This window comes from Tachypleus tridentatus, chromosome 11 (assembly GCF_004210375.1).
Source record: "Tachypleus tridentatus isolate NWPU-2018 chromosome 11, ASM421037v1, whole genome shotgun sequence".
Classification (NCBI taxonomy): Eukaryota; Metazoa; Arthropoda; class Merostomata; order Xiphosura; family Limulidae; genus Tachypleus; species Tachypleus tridentatus.
Window position 1 is genome coordinate 39,064,698 of NC_134835.1, and position 14,903 is coordinate 39,079,600.

General features: G+C 32.5%; 2 protein-coding genes across 3 annotated transcripts in view; both read left to right on the forward strand.

Annotated features, from left to right (window-relative positions):
• Positions 1-41: 41 nt before the first annotated feature.
• Positions 42-6,995, forward strand: LOC143231966 (nuclear receptor 2C2-associated protein). The gene is made up of 4 exons (XM_076466870.1): positions 42-197; positions 1,978-2,068; positions 3,749-3,925; positions 6,015-6,995. The coding sequence occupies exons 1-4, from the start codon at positions 160-162 to the stop codon at positions 6,129-6,131; spliced, it is 423 nt and encodes a 140-aa protein (XP_076322985.1). The 5' UTR covers positions 42-159; the 3' UTR covers positions 6,132-6,995.
• Positions 6,996-10,345: 3,350 nt separating this feature from the next.
• The window catches only part of LOC143231964 (uncharacterized), a 42,552-nt gene continuing 37,994 nt past the window's right edge, over positions 10,346-14,903 (forward strand). The window contains exons 1-2 of one of the 2 annotated variants that reach the window (XM_076466869.1): positions 10,346-11,433; positions 13,307-13,511. The gene's annotated coding sequence lies outside the window, so the exon portion shown is untranslated. The remainder of the gene's footprint in view (positions 11,434-13,306; positions 13,512-14,903) is intronic. The other variant, XM_076466867.1, reaches the window with a different exon arrangement.

Here is a 14,903-nt window from a genome sequence, read left to right on the forward strand (position 1 = left end):
ACAGTTCAATTCATATAATATATTACTTAGTTCTGACTGATTAAATATTTCAAGTGAATATGCATTTTCGCGTCGTTAGTTGAACAGATAGCCCTCTACAATTTTTGTCAGAAAGTAACACTGACCGGTACAAGGTATTTGGTTTTCGGAACAACCAAAATGGCAGCTTCCTTATTACAAAATGTGGAAAGGATTAGGTGAATTTCATTTAATTGTATCGTGAAAGTTTTTATTAATAAAATATTAAGCTACACACCTGTGGCATGACACAAAATATGCTGGAATAATATAAGTAAAATATAATAAGATAAATTAGAGATCTACTTTAAATTTCAAACAACTATCGGTAAGAGTAAGACTAAACGCGTTAATGTGCGACATTCTAGACTTTAGTTCGATTGTTTAAAACACAATGTTAGGCACGTTACAGATTGAAGTAACGAAATTATTTTATCCGTTTTCTACTAACTATAGTAGTGTATTTGCCCAGTGTCGTTTAGTATTTAAAAATGTAACATCTAACACCTCGTTATTTTTGAAAGAGACACCCGTATTTGATAATAGAAGTCTGATGTCCCACCAAACACTTAACAAAACTTTCCTAGGGTGGAGGTCCATTTTGGGTTGTGCTTTAGTCAGTGTACCTGCAATGAACCATTGTCTGCAGTGCTTAACATTTTTGTAATATACCCATTTTTTATCTTCAGTCACTAACCTGTCCAAAAAAGGTTTCAATATTCTAATCATGTAACTTTTAACTTGTAAATACTGAAACATAATCCATATTCTTGACTAATGACTAAGTCTCTTGAGATCCTTCAGATGTAAAATAATATAACCTGAATATAAACAGTTTTACAAAGTAATTTTGATTAAACCAGTTAAGTTAGTTTACAGCCCATATTATTTATATTAAAATAGATGTAAAATAATTAAAAACAATGGTCCTAATAAAACGAATTGTCTGAATAACCTTATTACTCATATTTGGTAAGAAAACTGTCACCTATTCCTTTAAAAATCCAGTTGTTCCTTTTTCAGTTTGTGTTTATTCTTTTTGTGCAGTCATTAAGAATCCAACTTGTTAATTTTGTTTTAGTTTATTTATTGAAGAAAATAGACAAAACTGTGCAATCAAATAAACATATTCAACAGCGTGATATTCTTAAGTAAAATTGAATTAAACTTAAAGCAATTGGGTAAGTCTACTTAATAACAGGAGTTCCTACAAGGATTATAGTATATAGAAATACTGAATTTCTTAGAAGCTGAGTTTGTGAGAAAAAAAGAGACTGGACACAGTATAAAATAAAAACAGTCTTTATTAACTCTCAGACACAGAGTGTGTACTTGCTTTATAGACCCAGGAAGTTGCTTCTACTGATCAGATCTAGACTACCAGAATATTTAAATTGAACAGTCCTAAGCTTGTAGTAATGTTGGATTTACCTAGATTAACTAGCAGTAGTCATGTGATTGGTCATTCTAATTCAAGTGTTGGAAAGACCATAACTTCAAAGTATCACTTGAACTACATTTGAAGAATGTAACAAACTACTTTCTTGGACAATGTACAGAATTACAGCAATATCCTCCATAGGTAGAAAAGGTATTATCTCCAAGGATAACAAAGGCAGTTAAAACAAAATAATTTTACAACTTTCTTAACCATGGGTTATGTGAAACCTACACACATACAAAATAAATGATAAACTCAGAATAACATGATATCAGCATAGACAATTCAAAATGCATGGCATATTCATATACCCCAACACTAATAATTTAATTAACTATGTTGGGGTATATTTGAATCCACAAGCTCATAAGTTTTGCACCTGTGGGTCAAATAACCCTTAATTATGTGTATAACATATTATTCTGCAATAATATACCTAATTATATCTACTTGTGTTTGAATTAACAGTAAAACTATGATTAAAAGTTGTGTACTTTTTTTATTTTATTTATTTGTAGGGTAAGCTCTGTTTTGAATAGAGATGTTAAACAGTTTGGTAAGCAGTACATGATAGATAGAAATGATGACACCTGCTGGAATTCTGACCAGGTAAATTGTTCTTCAAATATTTGTGGCATTCTTTTCAATTTTCATAATTATACAAACATATCTGTTTGTGTTAGTGTGGATATATGACTTAAAGTGTATAATATGTATTACAAATTGTGTTATATCTGGGACTATAAATTACCTCTTCACACAGATTAACTATCTTCCTCAGTATGTCTCCGACATTAATTTAATGAAAGCTAAAAATTATGACCAGCACATGAAAAGTTTACAGTCCATAAATTGCTCCTGGTAGCTGATGATGCAAGTAATTATCTTTATCTTTATGCCTTTAGATTTGAAATTGGGGTAAGGAATGATGGAAAAAAACCATTAGTTAGAACAATGAAACATAATGCTTATTGTACACTTTGGATACACAGATCTGGGTTTGATGAAAAACAGAAGAATTATTTAAATATGAATCTGTATAGCAGAAATGCATAGGTTATTAAGTGATCCTGTTTTAGTTGGTCTTCTGGCATTAGTTATTGGAGCCTTTCTCTTTTGTAACATTATGGGAAATGTTACACTCTTCATTGGTGGAATAATATATAGAAATTATATATAGAAGGATCATATTTTTTTTTCTGCATTGATACTCATCACTGTGGGGTGAAAACAATGTCCAAAATCTGTCTGAACTAGCTCGAAATCTTTATCTAACTGTGACTAAAGTACACTGGAAAGTCTTAAAATGCTACCTGAGTAACAGAAGAAATGGGCTTTAAAGTATACCACAACTGTAAAAGTTGTTTATTACAACAGATGTGCATGTGTACCATTGTACCAAGAGGTGGTGATGTGTTCGTTACAGAATCTAGGCTGTATTATTGCCTGGTGTGATCCCTCCTCATGGCAGTAATTTCCATGTTCAGGTTGTTTTCACGGCAATAATTTCCGTGTCCAGGCTGTTTTCATGGAAAAACTTGTGTGTTCAATGTAGAGCTTGTAATACAAAAATATATATTTTTATTATAAATATTACAACAGTGAAAAGTTGTGTGATTGTTTTATTGTATCATTCAGATATTCAAATGTGAATCTCAAAGCTATTTGTAAATTGTGGTATTTTTTAGTTGTTAAATGAAACAAATCTGCTTAGAAATATTAATGACATTTGTCTATTTTATATATCTTAGCTCTATATTACTGTAGACATTTGATATTTTTATAGTGGCATTGTTTAAAATTAAATATGTTATCTTCAGACTACTAGTGTAAGTTCAAAAGAAGACAATAATGGTAATATCCGACTAAATTTGGGAGTAGTTACTGCTTTTGGATGCAAAACTTTTGGCACCTAAATTCGAAAAATTATGTCATGAAAAAGTTAGACCAGAAACAACAAAAATAAAATATTTTTTTCTCTGTGTTATATCTTTTGGTATTCTGGCTTATCCCAAAACCCATCTGAGCAGATGCACATAAATATAATGTTTAAAAGTATCTATTCATTTTTTTTTCACTTCAAACTCCTCTCTAACACACCTTTCCTCAGTTTCTCAGCAATTTTCTGCTAAATGTATCACTTGTACTCGGTTGAAAATGGTAATGTACTCATTATTTGGCTTTAAAATGCACTGTTAGTGTCAGTGTACATATAATTTACATATTATATGATTTTAGCTTGACTGTTAATTGGTTCCTATTTTCAAATAACAAAAAAAACAACAACAGGGTTCACCCCAGTGGATATGTCTGAATTTTTCAAAACCTGTGAAAGTAGAAAAACTTCAACTTCAGTTCCAGGGTGGGTTTGTTGGAAAGGACTGCTGGATTGAAGCAAGTGTGAATAAAGATGACAAATTTCAGAAAATTCAGGATGTTTTCCTGGAAGATACAAATATGCTACAAGTATCCTTTGTGATTATTAATAAAGTTTTTAAGTTATATATTAACTGTAGTTTTCATATAACTTTTAGAAAATATTGTCAGATTCACGATACATGACTTTAAGCCATCAGTAATTTTGTTGTAATTACAAATTAAAATGTTAAGAATTTTGTTTCATGCTTTTATAATTATCTTTAAAAACATATTTATAATTTAATTTAAATGTAGCCATGATTTTTTTTAGCTATTTTTAAGGTATGGTAAATGTAATATTGATTCTAAAATTGTATGTCTAATATCCTCCAAGTAGGTATGGCCCAAAGTTAATGATGTAGGTTATTTCATGCTTTCGTTTTATGTTTGGGGTATGCTACGTTGAACAAGTTTAATAAGACGTAAATATAATTTAAAAAGAATACAGGATAAGCGTTAAAAAAATGGAAGATGAATTTTTTTGCTCAATATTCCATATAAATATCAAATGTAATGAAATAAAAGAAAAGACATCAAACGTGTTTTTCAAACTTTTATTTTTTATGTGTGTTTTTTGTGTTGATGTGCAACACAATGATCGTGGTTGTTCTCTTCATACATTTCTCATTCAGTAATTTGATCCCAGTTCACATGTGTGAACAATATAAGTTTTTGTTTTAAAATTATGTAGTTGTATGCTATAGATAAGTCAAAAAACAATTACACAAGAAGTAATGACTTTCAGATATTTAAAATTACACTGATTGGTATAGATATAATTTACAAAACAGTCTGTTTTGAATTGTGAGTTAATGTGATGATTCAATATAAGCATCTGATGGCCAATGCTGGTGTCACAAAGTGAGTCTTTAATATTTTAATAATAATATATGGGCTAAGAAATGTTGTAAAAAATGTTTACAGTTATTCTGTATTTCATTAATTAAAACTAAAGTTCAGTTATCATAATCTACAAAGGGCTGAGTATGGTCTATTAGAACAGTTTCTAGTCATAACCTACACAGGGTTTGATATGGTGTTTTAAAACTGGCAAGTTATATAGCAACTTCAGCTGATTTAAAGTTATTGTGAAATAGTATTATCATAACTTACAGTTTGACATTGTTTGGTATTTCATAGGTAGTGAAACTGAACATTTATTACTTCTGGGTAAGTTATACAAGTCTTTTCCAATGCAATATTTTAAAATACTCGCACAAATTGGGGATTTAGAATATCATAAAGGGAATATTCCTTGTACTTAATGGCATAGAAAACACAAAATGTGATAATCCATGACACAAAGGTAAATACTCCAAGCAACAAGGTGTAACATGATTTAGAAAGATCTTCAAATGAAATTGATTCCAAAGGGGTATGGGTTCACTAGGGTAAATCTTCCAGTTATATCTCCATTTAACAGTCAAATACCTTGAGCAGCTAGACAATGAATTGTTTATTCATTCTATTCCATACAAAGACATACCACTCAAGCCACCAATACAGAACCTATACATTTCTTTGTGGTAAAACTGTTGAAGCAGGCAATGACAAATCACCATATTCATATAATAGGTGAATTATGCAGAATTTTCAAAGAGGAATTGTGTGATTTTAACATGACACTCTTACAGTGGAGCCTTTTGCAATAAAAACTATACTACAGAGCTTTTGTCAAGATGCATGGTAGTTATATAGAGGTCTACCATATGTGGCACACACACAGATTGTAATAACCTGGAGAGGCTTAAAAATCCCTTTAACATAATGTACACAACCTTCTTTCTATACAGTTACTTACAGAACCAGATATTATGATAGGATAGTTGTAATAGTAAAAAGAATAAAGGAACAAATATGATTTTAACACTACATTCTGATATCCTAATCACTAAGTGCTAGGACACTCATGATTAATTGCTGTTTGAAGTTAATTATAAAAATAATTTTTACTAGGATTTAAAGTATTGAAAAGCACAATTTTTAACAACTTGCAAAATTATTTCAAATCTCTCTTCTAACTATTTTTGTAAGGTTGAAAACTAAAAAATACATAATTGTTTTCAAGTTATCTAATAATTCAGTGTAGTGTGTGGTGATTGCTGTTAACAGAAATTTTTCTTAACATGTTTTTCAGACATTTAACTTAAAGCAGGCTGTAGAAACAAGTAATATGAAAATTGTATTTAATACAAGCACAGATTTTTTTGGTAGAGTTATTGTTTATAAACTTGAAATATTGGGTGAAAGTTAACATTTTGTTGTTAATTGAATATTGTAATAAAAATATACATTTGTCATACAATGTAGTGTGAATATATGGAATATCTTTTATCCTTCACCTATCGCTTTTTATTTTTGGTTAAGATGTGATGATAATTTTGATAACAAGTGTCATCAGTGAATTCTCACTCACTTCATGTAATTGCACATAGCAAGGAGTCATAGATTGCTTTGCAAACTATTTTGCTTTTCACATATTTGTTTGAAGGTTGACTAAAATCTTTTATATTAACTTGCCAATTTAAGGAGTGTACATTTTATGATCTAAATTTCCAGCTTCTCACAAGTAGCACAGAGTTTGAGACTGCCTAGAAAACCATTTTGTTTTTCATAATTCTCAATTTTAAAATGAATAAATAATATGTATTAAAAAGATTATTGAAAGATGTCTTGTTATTAGTAAAGTCATGATTTTATTTTTTTAAACATATGACAAAAAAGTAAATTATTTTTGCTACCCAGCAGCTACTGTTTTATAATATAAACGCATTTTGTACAAACAGTATTGTCTATAAAGTAGCAGGTTCCAACAAATGTCATAAATTTATATTCAGTTTTAAAACATTTTACTTTTGTAAATTCCTTCAATTTGTGTTTACTAATCAGAAGCACAAATAAAGACAACCATTGTGAATGATAAACTGACATATTTTGACAAACCTAATTCTTTGAATTGCTTTTTTCTTATTCAGATAATAACAACAAACACCTTTGGTGGAATCCTTGAAATAAATTGTCATTTTAAAATACCTTCACATTTTCAATGTTAAATTTTGTAAAATTATAATGCCTAAAACGTCACAGTTAGCAATAAAAATATTTGTTATTAAAGGAAGCAAGTATTTATATTTCTTATGCATTTATTTACTGGTGGAAAATTTTTATAATTGTCAACAGAATGAGACCATTTTGTTACTTTGCTTCAAAGGTAATGTTTAAAAACTAATAAATAAAGAACTTGACCACTTGTACAATTTTTCACATCAGTTGGATTTCTTAGTGAGTGAGAATACCAAAGTTATGTTTAGCACAAAGGTCACGTATTCAAAGTTATTCTGATATCTGTATATTTAAATGTACATACATACATATAGTCACTTAAAAAACTTTCTTGCATGTAATATGTAAAGCATTTCAGTTAGTGATTATTATACCTAAATTATTTTCATAAACTGTGGAGCAAATTATGAAAGAACAACTGAAATGGATTATAAAAGAAATAGATATACATTTGTTGAATTCATGTCAGAGTTAACTGAGCATCATCGTAAACACATGCTATTGCATTGTTGAACAATTATGTGTTGTTGTTTATTGTTAAGCTCAAATCTACACAATAGACTATCTGTGGTATGTCTACTGTATTGAAACCTGATGTTTAGAGTAATGAGCCCTGGGATGTACATAGGGACACAGTTAGTTGTACAACTGAAGAATATAAAAATGAAACTTTACCCTCATAAAAATCACATAGTGATTCTTAAAGAAGAAAAAGAAAAAAAAACAGTTTCTGTTTGGTGTGTGTGTGTGTAAATCAACCTTTTTCCTGTAGGCGGTGCTTCTGTAAAAAGAAGCAGAAGAGAGTAGTGGTCCTTAATATTATGTATTATCAGCCTAAACGGCAACTTATAAGACGCGTGAAGTAAACGTCAAGGCCAGAGACCCAAGGTTTAGCCACAGTTTGCCCATATTTAGAACCGCCGATCAGAAGGATAGTAAATGGTCGGCACCATCCGCCTCCTAGAGGCTACTCATAACCAAATATCGGGATTCACTATCACTTTCGTATTGCGTAATGAGTACGGAACTTGCTTATTAAATCTTTAATTATGATAATAAAAAACAACAACAACTCAAAGCTTTCCTTTAAATTAACTGCATACACCCATTCGAAGGCAACCTCTCCAACGGCCATCCACCCTGTTAGGAAAACGAAGATGACTTCTCTCTTGCCAAAGTTAGTGTCTTCTAGTCTTACCATTAAATACAATAAAAGGTGACGCACCATCACTATCAGTTTCCCTAACAATCGTAAAATCCTCAATCAGATTTTCTTTAACTCTTGTTTTGGTTGTTGTTAATATCAAGACAATTTTACAGAATATATGCTAATGATTGAGTTTTAATATCATCCTTGTGTAGAGTTCTGTGGTTTTGTTAGTCAAGCACACTTAGACATACACAGGAGTTGCGATTTATGTGTTTGTATTTTCTAGAAGGTAAATATAAAACTTCAAACCAGAAAGAAACAAGAAAAGGTATTATAGTTTTTACTAATTTTTGTGCTCAACTTGGTGAAATACGATATATATGCGAATAACCAGTTGATGCAACTCGTGAATTTCGAACAGCCGTAATGGTATTCGTTATTGCAGCTATCTTTATCTTCACAAGTTATTTAACCCGATCGAATACATAAAAATTTAATTTTTGCTCCGGTAAGTTGTTGTTATTAAATGAACATAAGATCATTCCCACTTGTGATAAATGTTTAACATTACAAGTGTTACTTAATATATTCGAGGCCTATCACGTTTCACAGTAACAACGAGAGTTTGCACTCGCGTGATGGTTATGACGTCAACATCAGGCTGTTGTTTGAACATTTTGGAATATATAATTAATTTATATCCTTATACGGATGCATAGTTTATTTTTATATCTAATTGAATTTTATGCTTTTTAAATTTTCTGAAAAGTATTGAAACACACGTTTAACTTTCAAAAGTTTGAGATAAAAATGTCAAGAATCAAACAATTGAAAGAAGACATTTGAACCATAAATTTTTCATGAGAACGACGTCTGCGGACTTGTACTGCTAGAAACTATGTTTCGATATTCGTGGTAGGTAGAGAATGTGTGTGTTTTTCTTATAGCAAAACCACATCGGGTTATCTGCTGTGTTTACTGAAGGGAGTCGAACTTCTAATTTTATCTTTGTAAATCCGTAGACTTACCGCTGTCCCAGAGGGGGACTGGGGCAGAACACGGATAATCCTTTGTGTAGCATTATGCTTAATAACAAACAACAACAACTTCATAAGAACAAAAACAAATTTTCGCAGTTTTAACATTGATTTGTAAAAAGATAAAGTTTAAAGATCAGTCTCTTAAGAAAACTCTCCAAGAGTTCTCTTCTTCAGCTCCCTTGTGGCACACCGGCATGTCTGTGACTTTACAACGTTAGAAACCAGATTTTAATACTTATGGTGGGCAGAGCACAGATAGCCCACAGTGTGTGTATCTTTGTCTTAACTTCAAACAAACAAATCACTGCTTCATTTTTCTTTTATCAGTATATTCGTTATTTCACTCGAATACAACTGCTTATGACGTTATATACAAATTTGTATTAGATTCTAGAGTGTTTTTTTTACAGACTTCATAATGAAGTTTTATTACGTTATAAAACAAGGATTAGTAGCAAAAATTTTGAATCTGGTCAGAGAAAGCTGTGTTATTTCAATGACAGCATACAAATATTGCAAATTATTCCCACATTTGACACTTAATCATATACTGATCTCGAGTAACTGAAATAAAATTGAAGAGTTATCCGACCTTTAACTATCATTCTTTCATTTTTTCTTCACCTAAATCTTCAAAGTTTAAAAGATATCAAATTAGCATGTGAAATTTATGATAGACCCGGTTGTGGCTAGATAATTAATATGGCAGGTTGCGTGAACCATAATGAGAGAAAATTATTACTGACAGAGATGCCTTAGGTTTTCTAAATACGCTGGACCTATTTGTTTCAGCGTAAAAACTACACAATGAGTAATATGTGTTCTGTCCATCGTGGAGAATCGAACGTTGGTTTGTAGAGTTGTAAATCTGTTAACTTACTGCTGTGACTCGACGGAAGACAGATAAGTTAGAATCAACGTTAATATAAATTAAATTTCTGTCTCTCTTTTTAATGAGCATTCATTGTTGCTTTTTTTTTGTCCGTAGCTAAGAGATACTAGAGAGAGCCGTTCCTCGAAACTGATTTAACCGACAGGTTTTTTTATTGAAAAAATATATCAATCCTTTATTCTTTTCTTTAAAATTATACTTGGATAAAACTACAAACAAAGTAAATAAAAACCTATAAAAACAATTTTTGTTATTCTGTTTGCAAAATTATGTAACATGCAATTATCTTTAAAATTGATACATAATAACTGGTTGGTTAGAACGTAAAATAGAAGTGTGTTAGAAAAATGTAAACGAATCGCACATATAAGTAACGTAGTTCCACCTTGAAGTCAAACATACGTAGTTCGGTCGTGACTGGAAGCTTATAAGTTCTTCAAAAGTTACTCGCTTTAAATTGTGTTTGCTTGTTTGTATGTGATTTGGCAGGTTTTAAAGATACTATAGGTGAAGGTATTGTGACATTGTAGGCGACATGAAAGGAAGACATCAGTACAAAGACAGAAATGTAATCCACCTCTTAACCTCCAAACAGATCTTGTCCATGTGAATAATTCATTTATATGGGAAAGAACATAAATCCCATAACTGATTACATAGGATAACATGCCATACATTGAGTTACATTGAAAACAAGCTGTGTACATTGATTGTTTTATGCTAACTCAAAATGCTAAAAAGTTGAGCAATGGGTAATTAATTCTCGGTCCTTATTTAAAAAAACGTTACTTATATGGATCAGAATTAAATATCAAGGTACAAACTCGCAAGGGTTGTATTTCTTTTAACACAGATTTTAAAAATGGGTAAGTAAGCTGGTTAAATGTCTTGTTTTTACGCTTGATTCTACAACGCGCTTACGTATGGAAATTTAGTGCGTCAGTTAAGAGTCGTGTGGAGTTTTAGTTTATACTTGGAAGTGTTTAACGTAGCCATAGTGATTCTTGGTAAAGGCCTTTGGAGTAAAACTGGTGGTTTATTTTACTGTGATTTTTGTTTGTTGTTTCTCCAAACACAGTTAAGCAGATTTGTTAGGCTAAAGTACGACTTCTACAAGTGGTGAAGCAACTCTTTGAAACTGTCAGGAATCGTTGGAAAGAGATACTCACGAACTTAGCAAAAGCATGAGACGCAAAGAGCACATTCACCTGAGACTCCATTCATTTATATCACTGAGCATGCTCCGCGAGGCGTCGCCACAGTGGCGCAGCTGCTACCTCTCCCTGTGTAAGGCGTGCGCACGTGCTTGAAACAAAACGTACGCGTTTCTAACGAACATCTGTCGATGGCGGGAAGGACAGGTTGATTCGACCGTTAGAAGTTCCGAATGAAACAAGACAAGAAACTATCGGTAAGGATTTTGATGTCAGTTCGCGAGCTTTAATGTTGCACAAGACTCAAAATGTTTGCATCAGGTTTATCCTTTCTTCTCAATTTGAGAATATAGTTTGTTTAACTAAATGTGGTTCTTCTCTTCTCTTCATAACCTCGTATATATTGCAGTAATTATTTTTGTATTCCACGAGCACTCGATCCATGTCCCAAATCAATTTACCTTACGTATTTAAACTGAAATTTTTATGATAGACAACCTGACTCCTGAGCGATTGGATACAGTTCAAACTAACATTTTCAAACATTTACGTTCGTAAGTATTAAATTACGCATGCGCTTTACCGTGTATAATTTTCTCAATATTTATAGTTCATAGCTATTTAACATTAGTTATACATCACTTTGTAGGCTTGACTGAATCATCAGTGAATGCAACGTCCTAACAGACGTTTAATGAAGACAAGTTATAACAGCATCTGTATATAAAGTTAAGAAACAAAAGTGTGATACATAGAAATTCTTTGACAAAAATATTAGATTGTAATACTCAAACTGGCGGACTTCACATGGTTCTGTCTCGTTTTTACGCCTGACAGTTCCGTTGTTTTTTTTTGTAGGAGCACTCAAGTAACTATAATCAGTTGTTGCTATTACTTTACATCTTCTAATTATTAATATCTTAAAACTTGGGCTGACATGTGCACAGGCAAATAATATATTACCATCAATAACTATAGAGACTGTATCAGTTCGCTATATATACATACATCTACATTACACAGACTTCTTTGTAACGCCAATACTTTCGTTTCATGCTCCCATTGTATGGTCTACAAAAGATCGTAAACATTGCGTTCGTTATCAACGATGTACAGGAAATACACATCTAAACGTGTATAAATAACAGCAAGACAGATGCAAAGCCAGTCTTGCGCAGACGGAATATAAAGTTTTAAATATATTTTTTTTCTATTCCAGTTAAATTCTCAGAATAGGATTGGATCTCACGGTGTCAAATGTTACGTTCGTGAAACTATCGCTAACGTCACACCTAAATATGACCGTTTGAGACTTTGAACTAATTTTTAGTCATGCGTAGACATATCATGTAAATAGTTTGTGATTGAGTATGAATATGACTTGTATAACGAACCGGTCATCCTTACCTTTCAGGTCCGGCAGGACCAGGTGGGTTAAAGCGTTCGACTCGTAATCAGAGGTGTTGCGGGTTCGAATCCCCGTCGCACCAAACGTGCTCGCCCTTTCAGCCGTGGAGGTGTTATAATGTGACGGTCAATCCCCCTATTCGTTGGTAAAAGAGTAGCCCAAGAGTTGGCGGTGGATGGTGATGAATAGCTGCCTTTCCTCTAATCTTACTCTGCTAAATTAGAGACGTCTAGCGCAGATAGCCCTGGAGTCGCCTTGCGCGAAATTAAAAAAACAAACAACCTCTTACCTTTCACATGTCACTTTTTATAAAGTAACGTAAATTAGTGATATCAGCATATAAATGTGAAGTCGTTAAATTATTCAGGTAATTTCAAATTTATTCGTGCTTCGTAAAGACAAGTACATTTGTTTCTGTGCATATTTGAGGAATTCATTTATGGAAAATCTGTGGGTACGTTATAAGAGTGACAGTGAATCTCTTAGCATGGATGGCGCTGCTGACTGGTCATTTCCCTTGGAGACGGCTGTAGGTAAAATAACAGTTCTACCATGAACGCAAAACATTTCTGTTTAATTAACTAACGTGAGCTTTCATTCATCACCCTTCTTCTAGAAACTATCTTCTGTCTCTTCCATTCTTTTATCATTCACTTTAAATAAACTTCCAACTTTCATTTTTAATCTGTTTGTCGTTAATAATCTTATTTGTTTCTATTTAGTAATCTCGTGCCACGTTTCCTTTTCGAAGCGCGTTTATTCCCACGTTTCTTCACGTGTTTATTAGCTCCGTATGGACATCGCCTGTATCTTACTCGCTGTCAACTTCTATCTCGTCTGATTCAACAAACCTCGAGTCTTCCCATTTTAGTTTTTATTTCCCCCCTGTCATTCAATTACAATGAATGAACAAAATATAGCTCTGAGGTAATTTATATTTTTTATTTCACAATAATCAGTAGATCTTTTGTTTACATGGCAGCAGTATTTTAAGCAATTTAAAGTGACGGACAGTTTAAACTTGTGTCTGCATATTAAACACCATTTGTTCCTTGATTTGTAAGATTCATTAACTCGCAGTATAAGTGACATAATATATTGTTGGTAACAACTGAGGTTTTTAAGTGCTATTGGGAATATGCTTATTTTATCTTCCGTTCTAATATTTTCTTCCGTTTCAGATTCTGTACTCTTACACTGAGCTGTAAGTGATTTTTCTTCTCTGTTCGTTCTAATAACTGCTTTTAGTATAACTTCGAACATTTCATAAGATTTAGTAACCAACCTTTTAGTCCTGATATTCATTCAGATAAACAGATGAAACAAAAGTGTTTTTTTTTCAGGCCAAGATCAAATTGTAGTTTCCAGAAAAATCTGAATGGCATTACCTCCAGCATCGTATCAGGGCATTTATAATGTTTTTTGTTGTTGTTTTGTTTTTGAATTTCGCGCAAAGCTACTCGAGGGCTATCTGCGCTAGCCGTCTCTAATTTTGCAGTGTAAGACTAGAGGGAAGGCAGCTAGTCATCACCACCCACCACCAACTCTTGGGCTACTCTTTTACCAAGGAATAGTGGGATTGACCGTAACATTATAACGCCCCCACGGCTGAAAAGTCGAGCATCTTTGGTGCGATGGGGATGCGAACCCGCGACCCTCAGATTACGAGCTGCACGCCTTTACCCACCTGGCCATGCCGGACCGCATTTATAATGAGTATCACACTTCCAAGAATTTATCATACCCACTTCAAGGATCGTGTGAAATTTATTTTATTACATGGAATCGAATATTTCTCACAGTCATTTTGAGATAGTACATCAGTACAGATATATAGAGGGTTGAATACATTGTATTAAATGTATTTTGATTTTGTCAATCAGTAAGTCAAGTAACAACCACAGCCGATGTAGAATTCCAGTGGAGCGGATTGTATCAGAACTACATTTTACAATTTCTTACGTTTTGTTGGTGTATGATGCCACCGAAAATTAATCGCTTTTTGGGAAACAAATATTGGAGTCCTTTCTGACACAAAAATATTTCAATAAGGGGAGATATACCTTGTACCTAGTAACACTGTAAAACAAGGGAATATGGATCAACTTGGGGTACCAGAGACTATTCAAATAGCGGACCAGCCGTGGTAAACATAATGCGGCGCCTTGTAACAGGTGAAAATTCATGACACGAATATCAGTGGTAAACACCGTCCACCTGACTCAGGCAGCAGTAAGCAACATAATAAAAAATATTTCTGAAAAAGCGGTATAAGCCACATGTACAGAAGCTGCTTCCACGACATATCTATTTTAACTT